The sequence below is a fragment of the Heloderma suspectum genome, chromosome 3, assembly GCF_057233095.1.
Source record: "Heloderma suspectum isolate Gila_16-S chromosome 3, 16-S_ref, whole genome shotgun sequence".
NCBI lineage: Eukaryota > Metazoa > Chordata > Lepidosauria > Squamata > Helodermatidae > Heloderma > Heloderma suspectum.
In genome coordinates this window covers 266,399,805-266,412,010 of record NC_139460.1, presented here as the reverse complement: position 1 = coordinate 266,412,010, position 12,206 = coordinate 266,399,805, and the positions used below count along the sequence as shown (strand labels likewise).

General features: G+C 41.6%; 1 protein-coding gene across 1 annotated transcript in view; it reads right to left on the bottom strand.

The window, feature by feature from the left end:
• Nucleotides 1-807: 807 nt before the first annotated feature.
• Nucleotides 808-12,206, bottom strand: part of PPP2R3A (protein phosphatase 2 regulatory subunit B''alpha) — a 69,600-nt gene continuing 58,201 nt past the window's right edge. The window contains exons 11-14 of the mRNA XM_084846847.1: nt 6,558-6,733; nt 5,434-5,552; nt 4,101-4,207; nt 808-2,260 (exon numbers count right to left, since the gene is read on the bottom strand). Of these exons, the coding sequence (XP_084702973.1) occupies nt 2,164-2,260; nt 4,101-4,207; nt 5,434-5,552; nt 6,558-6,733 (499 nt within the window). The 3' untranslated portion in view covers nt 808-2,163. The remainder of the gene's footprint in view (nt 2,261-4,100; nt 4,208-5,433; nt 5,553-6,557; nt 6,734-12,206) is intronic.

Sequence of the window (12,206 nt, the reverse complement as noted above, 5' to 3'; positions counted from 1 at the left end):
TTTAACAGAATTTGTTGTGGAATACATACAGGGTTGACAGTTTATAAACCAGATACTTACAAATCCAAAGCTACAAGCCTTAAAAACTGTTCAGCCTACACAAACTATGTTCATATTAAAGAGGCTTGAACAAGGCAGTGCTTTGAAGACTGGGATGCAAGTCTCAAGGGCTTTCAAAGGAATTTAGTGCCTAATCCTAAAATCTGATTTGCCAGCATATAAATGCTAAATGGGGAGAAGTATACTAATAGTAATATCAGAACACTAGAAAATGTACCTGTGTGCTGGCACTGCAAGATGATACAACAGCATTTGCAGCAGATAAACTTTTTAAACTGTTTAGTGGTGGGATGCCATGTTACTTAGTAAATCTGCTCATTTCCAACGTAAGAGTACATTGGTCTTACTGTTTTCATGTTCAGTGCCACTGAACAAGTGTCACCTCTGGGGTACCACTTGTGATATGAATCATGTTGTGTGACACCTCACCCTCTCCCAATGCCTGTGCCATTTTATGAAAATATATTGTTCTGCTGGTGCTGAAAAATGTGGGTTCAAAGGCATTATTTAGAGTGTTGGGTCTCAGAGTCCACCTCTGTCTTGTACTTACTTTTGGGGGCTGGTTACTTGTCTTTTGCCAGGGCGCTCATGGTAGCCATTTTGTGGTGGTGCCCAGAATGATTTCTCAAATTGCCAAATGTGCCCACAGCCAATAAAGATTGCCTACCCCTCCAGTTAAGTCCACTGCAGTCCTCTGAGCTTGTCTAGTAAACACTGCTGCTGTATAGGGTTTTTTGTTTAATTTCTGGAACGGTGTGCACTTCAACCACTAGAGAACTCATTCACTGGATTTTAGTTTGAAAAACTAAAATAAGGGTTAACAGTGCAGGGAAGAGCTGTGCTATCTCTTGCAGGATTATACTGGGTTATTCCCCTGCAGCACCTGCTTGATTACCAACCTGGGGCCAGGTTACCTGGTGGATTGCCCTCCCGATATAGATCCATTCAGTCACTAAGATCATCAGAGGAGGCCCTAATGATCATACCTGCAGATTGCCATTTGGTGCCAACCGAGAAGCTGGTTTACTCCATGGTGCCACCCACTTTGTGGAGTTGCCATCCCCCTTGGTATGTGGGAGGTGCTAACTGTGGCATGTGTTAGGCACCAGTTAAAGTCCTAACTTGCCACCCAGGCCTTCTCTGATTGCGCTGCCCAGTTTATTGATTGCTAGTTCTCTGATTTAAATGTTTTAATTGAGGTTGTGTATTTTTTTAAAAATGTTTTTAACTGAGATATTTTGTATTTTCTGTTTTAGATGTTTTAACTGTGGATGTTTTGCATTTAACATTTTTACTTCAAGGTATCATTTAGATATAGTCAAGTGTTCTATAAACTGATTAAACAATGAATTAAAATTATGCAGGAATAAGGCATAATGTCAATGTGTCTCTACAGAGATTGACACTCACTAAGGCTAAACATGTACTAGGGGCTCACAAACTTGGTGCACAAAATCCCTAACTAAAAGCTCCTCCTGTGAAGAGCAGCAATGAAAACCAGATAGCCTGTCTTTTTCCAGAATAAACTTAGAAAACAATGACAACCCAAGAACTTGATACTCTTGATACCCCATTTTAATTTATAATATTTCAGTTGGTTCATGTTCTATGATACATATAAGGCACTGAAGCAATCTGGAAATATTTCTGGAAAAAAAAGACTGCAGTTTTTGAATGCATCAAAATGTTCTGAGAGTTACTGCAGCTATATAGCAAGACAATAAGGAACTGAAGGTACAGTTTCTAAATATAAAAGGAGGGGAAAGAATCCATAATGCAGGAAACAAACTCCATACTGAAGTTATTTGAAGTTCTTTGTTTTCCTGCAAACATAGATACTTTTCACCCTTTTGTGCTTTACAGTGAGGTGTAGCCCTTCTTGTATCTTTACAGTTTCTGCGTATGTCTGCACATTTGCACACACACCACCACATTTTTGGAAGTTGTCATACTTCAGAAGCAATTCATTAAATAAACAAAACATATTACTGTTTCAAAGGTTGGATGTTTCTTCAAGGAAACAATTAAGTAATTGTGAAATGCAAGAATTGAAGACTCTTCCATTTAACACTGACAGACCTTAAGGACACACCTCCAATATTTCTAAGCTGAAAGATCTGAAATAACTAATTGATCTGACTTTTCTCCAATTTCAGGTAGAGATAAGAGTTCATCTGTTTCATAGTCATCATCAAAGGATCTACAAGAAAAGAACAAAAATAATAAAAATGAAGATGATCTACACATGTGGTTGTAAGTGTCTACAGCCAAAGTTTTTCAATTAGATTAATTTTATAATGGGTGGACAGATGTAATACAAAACCAACAAAGTCTTGCCAGGATTCAGCTTCAGTTTATTGGCCCTCATCCAGCCCATTACTGAGCCTACGCACTGATTCAGGATTTGCACAGCCTCTCCCAATTCAGATGTCACAGGGAGATACAGCTGCATGTCATCAGCATACTGATGGCATTTAGCTCCAAATCCGCTAATGACCACTCCCAGCAGCTTCATATAGATGTTAAACAATATTGGGGACAAGATGGTACTCTGTAGAACCCCATAGCTCAATTGCCTAGGGGCTGAGGAAAAGTCACCCAATGTTACTCTCTGAAATTGGCCCCATAGGTAGGACCAGAACCACTGTAGCACAGTGCCTCCGATACCCATCCCACGGAGTCGATCCAGGAGGCTACCATGGTCAATGGTATCAGAAGCCTATGAGAGATCGAGCAGAATTAACAGGGTTGCACTCCCCATGTCCCTCTCTCGATAGAATTCATACATCAGGGCGACCAAGGCTGATTCAGTCCCGTAACCAGATTGAAACCCAGACTGTAAGCATGTTATATAAGCATGTTAAGTTATAATAAGGTTAAGGGCACAATCCTATGCCTGTTTAGACAGAAAGAAGTCCTACATTTCCCAGCATGCCCCAGCCAGCATGGATGCCTGGGGCATGCTGTGAGTTGTAGGACTTTTTTCTGTCTAAACATACATAGGATTGCACCTTAGGAATAATATTTTCAATATAAAAACTGGCAGGGTATTAATAAATAAAACACTAAAAATGAAGGCTCTTCTCCATTCTCTGGGTAATATTCAGTGCTGTCATTCTGCTAGCACAAAGCTTCTACTGCTTATGGAAGCCCATTTTAATCCCATAAAACCCATTGGTGGAAACCCACAAGTGCAAGATCCAATACTGTGATTCTGTTTGTGAAAGCTGTTGCACAAACCCTTCCACAAGGCATTGCACAACTCATTACAACTTGATTCACCTAGGTGTTGCTTGCAATAGTTGTGTTAGTTTTTATGTGAGTGTTTGTGCAACCACTAGTGGAACAACACTACCTCCTGTGCTTTTTCCACTAGCCTAACATTGGATGCAAGCTTCTGTCAAGGCTGAGTTCCCTCAGGGCATGCTGGTCTCATTGTTTTTAGTAAACCATAGAGGCCTCAATTACATGGAGTTAATAATGCGAATTCTTCAAAAATACACAGAGGCAAATCCTTTGGTTAAAATACAGATTGACCTGGTTTGCATGTAATGACAATTTACTGTGGTTTAATTTACCCACAGGGTCTATTGTTGCCTGCCAGCTGCCATTTTTAAATGCAAGCTGTGGCAAGAGCAGTTGTTGTCGTGGTTAACAAACCATCCACAATCCTAAAACAACCCATGGGCCCATTGTAACATTTCTGCTTGTGTAGTTTAGGAACTGTTCAGATAATTGCTTTGACATTTTGTAAACAGAGTAGCGAGCTATCAGCTACATACTAACACCCTGAATAACTTGGTCCAGACACTGTGTCATAGTCACTTCCTTTTGCATTTTGTATTGACATGCTTGCACTGACATTCCAAGATTGGTTATTTTGTAACTCATCAGGTTTTATTGTTAATAAAATGTTTCTCTGTTTAAAAAGGCATTATCTTAGTTTGTTTCAAAATAACGTATTTCAGTTTCAAGCATACAGGTTTTGAGGCTTCTGGGAGTAGCAATTATAACCTAGTTTTGCAGGTATCAGCACCCACCCTTCTTGTAGTTGTTCAGTGCCAGACTCTTCAGCAACAAGAATTTCATACTCCTCAGCAGCGTATCTGTCCCAGTCAGAGGGCTCAGGACCCTCATTCTCAACATCCTAAATAAACAAATGATAAACGAATGAGAAGGAAACAGATACAACTAAATGAACCAACGCTTATATCAAAACTGTGATTTATGTATTTTTAAAATTTACTATATATATATGCAATGCAATTATTAGGGTGCCTTAATATAAAATGTAAATAAATATTTAAATGCAGCCTTAAGTCAATTATGATAAATGTCCCAGTTAATTATCTCTATATGGAATCTTCTTCAAAGTTCATTCAAGCATGCAAAACCCATGAAGACTACAGAAAAAGGCAAACAAGGCATTTTTCATATGTCACATCTGTGTGCAATTGAACAAATGTATTCATTCAAATCCACACATTTCTTGCTTGATAGGGATCCTCATTCATTTTTACTAATGAGCCAGATCCACAGGTACAGAGGAAGGCAAATTGGGGTCCCTCCCTTTAAATGAAGCATTCAATGGTACTTCCACATTGGAAGAGATCACTGGATTCAGGTGTCTTCAGACCATTTATATCAGAAGTAGAAGAAGCTATAGCTCTGTTCTGTTAAACTGTTTGAATTTAAAACATTTAATAAAGAGAAAGATACTACATCACTAGATTTTTTTAAAAATCAGTATAATAATGATATAGGTGTTTTCTTAAAGTTGTTTAGTCTTGATCTTGGGATTACATCTGAGATGAATGGAAATAGACTCCTATGTCTCTGTTCCTCCGAAATGTCTATTGAAGAACCTGTTACAAACATTTAAATGTAGACTTTTCTTCCATTTTTCTGTGTGGTTCATTTGCCAGTGCCATTTTAGGGGATGAGGAAGAAGAATGTGTAACAGGCTAATAACACCAAGCAAGCAAGGCTGTAATTATTTAAACTCCATATGAGGTGCAGAAATGTCTAGCCATTGCTCTACAAGCTGGCAAACTATCCCAGGTGCTGGGTCATAAAATAAAATAGTAGGTGTAATACAACATTCCCTTGTTCCTTGGGCAAATATTCTGCAGCAGACACTGCCCTAATTTATTCTGTTCTTCTTCCACATGTCTTTTCTGAGGTTATTAGGCAAATGGTTAGGAAAATCATTATACTTTATTAGGACTGGTAGTACTGGCCATCACCACTATATTTGTTCACTAGAAATTCTACAGGAAACTTCATGAAGGCTTTTACCTCTTGTCCCTTTTCCCTGTAAAACTTTCCTTTCTTTCAGAGTAATCACTATTTTAAAACACAGCTGCTTTGTACCTTTTGCACAGCAAAGGGATCCCGTTGCTCATTGTCCAGATACTTTTCCAGGTTAAAGAATGCATTATAAAATACGGGTGCCATTTGGCATCTCTTCAGATCTCGCAGAGTTACCCTTCCTGCAAAACCAGCACACATTATTTTACTAGCAGTCTAGCATTTCTCAGTGGGGATGAGGCTGTATGGCCTCTGGTTCACAGGTCACGTGACAACTAGTATTTAAAGATTTGTGCGGGGGAGGGAGAGCATGTCTTTCAGGGCAGTTTCACAAATCCTTTTAAGGGGGTCTGGCCTATTTTGTCAACTCAGTTGATGGCATGCAAATTCCAAGTTCTGTATATGCCAAGCAAGTCAGATGACGCATGGCTGTTATGAGTAAAGGGACTCTAAGTCTGGAGTTTAAAAAGTAGCCACAATGAGCAGGGTGATTACATGCACTGGCCCTAACACAACTGCTTGCAGACATTGAGGGCTTTAGTGCTTAGGGAACATAGTCATGAGGTTGGTCACCAGGAGCAGAATTCAAGTGAGTTGACCAAATATTCAATACATGTTTAAATAAGCCTCTCAAATGTCTGTGTGGATAGAAAGGTTCTTGCACAACCTCTTTCACTGTGGTGAGGTGTGTTGACTTGATTTGCATTGTGTTTCAGATCTACAGGAAAGTGAATGGTAATCTCACGCTCATGTTATGGCTCACTACACAGTTGGAGGGATTTATTATGCCATTTTTAAATTAATGGCATTAATATATGTACCTACATATTTGAGCCTCTGCACCTACCTGCAGAGGCACCTCCAAATGTCTGGGGACCTAAGCCTATTTGGGGCAATGGGAGTTGATCACTACCATTCTAGAGATAACTTTGAATATTAACTAGGGACTGGCTGAGGGTGCAAAGTCTAGGAGGTTTGTAAAGACTACTGCTTGGCCCTAGGTCTCCCATATACATGAGAACATGATTTTTTTCTTACAGTGAAACAGCCTGTGAATGCCACGAACACAAACAAGTAATGAAGACAGAATACAACAACTCTTTAAAAACATCATAGAGATTCACATAACCTCATTCAAAGAACTGATCAGCAGAGTAGAGGAGTAGTGTTATATAAATGGCCCTTACCCTCACTTTCTGGCTTTACTAGATCAAGCATTTGGCACAGTAAGTCATGGAATGGCAATGGCTCAATGCCCATGGATTCCATCCTCTCACACTGTTCCTCATAAAAATACTCCAGTTCATACATGGACAGCAAACCATCCCCATCCAAATCCATGCATCGGAACCAGTATTCAATACTAGGGAGAGAGAGAAATGAATCAGTTTTGTTCGTTGGGGCAAGCAATATTTTCTAACAAAGAACCCTTGTTCGGATGGCTTTCATGTGCACAATGAAGCTTTGTCTGGGCTTCTTCCCATATAATGGAAAGTGGTATCTAGTAATTCAGAGCATGAGCTAAGACAGAAAATACCCTCAGTTGTTCAGTAGCTCAATGTGCACCCTTTCCCCATCCCAAAAGTGACATTCTGTGCAAGCTATCAAAGTCCTGGGAAGATATTCCTGATGGAAGAGATTTTTACATTCAGTACAAAGGTGTGATAAAATCCAGCTTATAGAAGTCAAAGGTACAAAAAAATCAAAGTAGGCTTTAGTAGTGAGGACAACCAACTTTTAGAACAATCTGCTTCCCTAGGAAAGCTCTTCACTATTTAGGGTCCCTTCCCACGTTAAATTCATAACACAAGAGCTGCTACACTGTGGAAGTAATGTCCAGGCCATATGGGAAGATCCATGCTGTGGTTCCTTCCTATAGCAGCACTGCTCAGTTACTGGGAAGAAATTGCAGTATCTTCTATGCTGCTGGCATTGCAGGGGCTCCCATCCAAAAGTATAATGTTAGAAGGAGCCCTCAAACATAAATATGCCCATAGCTAAGTCATAAAATATGTAGCTGAGATACAGAAATTACGTCAGTATGAATTATGTTAGAACAGGAGACAATGTATTGCATGGGTGGGCAATTTGTGGCTTTCCAGAGGTTTTGGCCCACAAATCCCATGATCCCTTACCTTTGGCTATGCTGGCTAGGGCTGATGGGAGTTGTAGCTCAAAGGTCCAATAGTTGCCCACCCCTGATATATTGTATGCTACATTATCAACCTATAATAAATAATTCCCAAAGGAGAAAACAAACTTTGTCTTGTGATCATTCAAGTTTAAATTGTTATTATTCATTTAAATCAGGGATGGAGGACCTTTTTGCTGCTGAGACACCATTATTCTGTTGGTAATCTGCTGGAGGCCGCATGCTGGTAGCAGGCATGACCATCCAATTTTCTTTCTCGCTTTGTGTTTGGGAGGAAGAGGCAGACACAGGTATTGGATTAAAACTTGGCCACAATTGTATTTGGATCCACGGAATATAACCAAGTTGCTGAGAGGAGGGGAGGTCTCAGGACCACTAGTACTACTACCCTGGCTCATTTGGAGGCTGTCCTGGCTGCCAATACCACATTTTGGGGTCCCCCTCCAACTCACTTGACCCATCTTCATACCTAAGCACTATCTTATTTGTTACATCTGGCTGGAGTCCCTCTTTGCTTGATCCTATGAGCTCAGGAAAGATGCAGGCAATTTTTCTTTCTTATCCAAGTTTTTTGTGACACACTTTAAGAGCTTCTGCTTCAAGAAGCTTTAAAAAAATTGAAAAACTAAGCATTGGAAGACAGACATCATCTCACTGCATGGTAGCAGTATTTGTTCCTTTTTTCCCCTGTTTTGGAAAAAAAGCTGCCATGTACTCCAGTGGAAGATTGTTTTCCCTATGCAAATGGTAAGTGTGGTGTCACCCTTTTGGGACCCTGGAATATGGGGTAGGGGGAATTTAACCCTTTGTTCTGATCTGGATCTGAGCTTCCACACATGTAATTTGCATTGGGGGGAAAAACTCCTATGCAGTCCAACAGGAGCTTTTTTATCAGTGCAAATTGCAGGCTGAGATCAGGGGGCTGTCTTCATGGGGGATTTCCTGCGGATTGGGAGCGTTTTGAGGTTGTTTGCAGTACATGACATCATGGCCAGTATGCTGCCAACCACCAGCTTCTGTCTTGAAAAGCCGCATTATCAGAAAGTTGTTTTATTCAATTTTTTTACATTAAAGTGCCTCCCAAGCGGTTCTGCGGCAGTGTGCTGAGTTCCTCTGCATTAACTCCTGGGCATGCCTTTGTGACCTGACTGTGACCTGGCAGTGACTGGTCAAGGAGTGGGGTTGCCTCTCCCCTCCCCCCTTCACTCATTTTCCTCACTGGCACTACTATCCCCAGGGAGAGTAGCTAGAGTAACTCGCCTGACTTTCCAACTCATCAAAATGCTATTGCGTTCTTTTGAGCCTTCAGAGTCACACTGCACTTCCTTTTCACCAGTGGGAAGTTCTGCTTTCCCATTGAGAGATGTGATTATGTGCTTCTCTGATGTATGCATTAATTAACTTCTCTGATGTTGTGTTAATTCGCTACTCTGATGTCATGTTACTTTGCTTCCCTGATGTTTGCTTTACTTCGCTTTTCCAATGCTTGCAGTAAAAATGGAAGCTATAACTCCATGACAGTTTGCTGGAATGGGGCAAAATTGTAGTGGTGAGGTTCTCTCACGGGGAGCCCTCAGATGCTGTACTGGATAATCTGAGATTCTGGCTTCTTCATGGAAAAGTGTGCAGAATTGGGAAAAGGGGGTGGGAGCTATAACTCTGTAATGGTTTGTTAGAATGGGGTGAAATTGTGGTGGTGGGTGCTCTCATAGGGAGCCTTCAGATGGTGTACTGGATAATTTAGGATTTTTCTTTTTTCATGGAAAAGGGAGTATTTTTCCCCTCTATCCCCCCATTTCCCCCTATTCAGCAGCTACTGCTATTCCTTTTTTTTTTTTTTTTGCACATTTGCACACTTTTGAATGTGCACATTTTCAGAGTTGAGAGCAGGGAGCTTTTACTCTTTCCTTTGGCATGAAACAAATGCGCATTAGCACTTTATTGCAGTAGCGATCTACAGCGGTATCAGAAGCGTGGGTGGCTGTCACTGATACCAGAGAAACCTGTCATTGATAGCAGGAAGAAGTGGACAGAAAAGGATAAAGGGGGTTGGAACTATAACTCCCTGACTGTTTGGTGGAATGGGGCTAATTTGAACTAGTGGGATGCTCTCATGGGGAGAGAATATCTAGCCTGCCTTTGTCATTCATAAAAGCACTCCATTCATAATAATGTAGTAGCAGGGGGGAGCCTGGACAGGGGCTGGAAACAAGCCTCTCTCATTCGTTGAGCAGCACCTGCCAGGTTGATGACATTCAGTTCTACTCTACCCATGCAATCCAGAAGTATCTTGCTGTGTGACCCATGAAAAGCAGGGTTTTAGGAACAGTATGCTCCGCATTGTGACCCTGATGGACCAAAGCCGATTTCCTGAAAATGCCATGAATACTGTGATGCGCTTCTCCTTCTGTTATTGTGTAGATGGTCCCTGGGACACTGGCATGGGAGGTAGTGGGACTTCAACCCTTTGGGCCCCTCACACCTCCAATTTATGTGGAAAAAAATCCTACACACCTGCCCTGGACAAGATTATCAGACAGAAAAAGAAAAAAGAAAAAAAAAGGAAGGTGATGAAAAAATTAGATGGTGGGGGGAACCACTGTGTAAAAAAGTGGAGGGGGTTATGAAGGTAGTGAAAATTAAAGAGGCACTGCAGAAAGGAGAGAAGCAAGAATTGTCACCACCTGAGACACTATCTTAAATATTTTCCCTACTCTCTAAGTTAATGGTTTAGTTTGAAGTCCTGGAATGAACAGCCACCATCTCTTTGTTGTTGTTGTTCAGTCGTTCAGTCGTGTCCGACTCTTCGTGACCCCATGGACCATAGCACGCCAGGCCTTCCTGTCCTGCGCTCTCTCCCGGAGCGTGCTCAAGTTCATATTCATTGCATCCGTGATGCTATCTAGCCATCTCATCCTCTGCCGTCCCCTTCTCCTTTTGCCTTCAGTCTTTCCCAGCATCAGGGTCTTTTCCAGGGAGTTTTCTCTTCGCATTAGGTGGCCAAAATATTTCAGCTTCAGCTTCAGTATCTGTCCTTCCAATGAGCACTCAGGGTTGATTTCCTTTAGGATGGACTGATTTGACCTCCTTGCAGTCCAGGGCACTCGTAAGAGTCTTCTCCAGCACCACAGTTCGAAGGCATCAATTCTTCGGCGCTCAGCCTTCCTTATAGTCCAGCTCTCACAGCCATACATTACTACTGGGAAAACCATAGCTTTGATTAGACGGACCTTTGTCGGCAAGGTGATGTCTCTGCTTCTTACTATGCTGTCTAGGTTGGCCATAGCTTTCCTCCCAAGGAGCAAGCGTCTTTTAATTTCATGGCTACAGTCACCGTCTGCGGTGATCTTGGAGCCCAAGAAAGTAAAATCTGTCACTGCTTGCATTTCTTCCCCTTCTATATGCCAGGAAGTGATGGGGCCAGATGCCATGATCTTCGTTTTGTTAATGTTGAGTTTCAAACCAGCTTTTGCACTCTCCTCTTTCACCCTCAACAAGAGGCTCTTGAGATCCTCTTCGCTTTCTGCCATTAGGGTGGTATCGTCTGCATATCTGAGGTTGTTGATAATTCTCCCGGCAATCTTAATTCCGACCTCTGATTCATCCAACCCGGCATTTCTCATGATGTACTCTGCATATAAGTTAAATAAGCAGGGTGACAATATGCAGCCTTGTCGTACCCCTTTCCCAATTTTGAACCAATTGGTTGTTCCATGTCTGGTTCTTACTGTTGCTTCTTGACCCTCGTACAGGTTTCTCAGGAGACGGGTAAGGTGGTCTGGTACTCCCATCACTTTCAGAATTTGCCACAGTTTGTTGTGATCCACACAATCAAAGGCTTTAGCGTAGTCAATGAAGCAGAAATAGACGTTTTTCTGGACTTCTCTTGCTTTCTCCATGATGCAGCGAATGTTGGCGATTTGATCTCTAGTTCCTCTGCCTCTTCTAAACCCAGCTTGTACTTCCGGTAGTTCTCGGTTCGCATACTGCTGAAGCCTAGCTTGTAGGATTTTGAGCATCACCTTGCTGGCATGTGAAATGAGCGCAATTGTGCGGTAGTTTGAACACTCTTTGGCGTTGCCCTTCTTCGGAATTGGAATGTAAACTGACCTTTTCCAGTCTTGTGGCCACTGTTGAGTGTTCCAGATTTGTTGGCATATTGAATGCAGCACTTTAACAGCATCATCTTTTAGGATTTTAAATAGCTCGGCTGGAATACTGTCATCTCCGCTAGCTTTGTTGTTACTAATGCTTCCTAAGGCCCACTTGACTTCACTCTCTAGGATGTCCGGCTCAAGTTCAGTGACCGCACTCTCATGGCTATCAGGGACATTCAGATCTTTCCTATATAGTTCTTCTGTGTATTCTAGCCACCTCTTCTTAATCTCATCTGCTTCTGTTAGGTCCCTGCCTTCTTTGTCCTTGATCATGCCCATCTTTGCACAAAACGTTCCCTTGAGATCTCCAATTTTCTTGAAGAGATCTCTAGTCTTTCCCATTCTGTTGTTTTCCTCGATTTCTTTGCATTGTTCATTTAAGAAGGCCTTCTTGTCTCTCCTTGCTATTCTCTGGAACTCTGCATTCAGTTGGGTATATCTTCCCCTTTCTCCCTTGTTTTTCGCTTCCCTTCTTTCGTGAGCTACTTGTAAAGCCTCATCAGACAGCCACTTGGCTTTCTTGCATT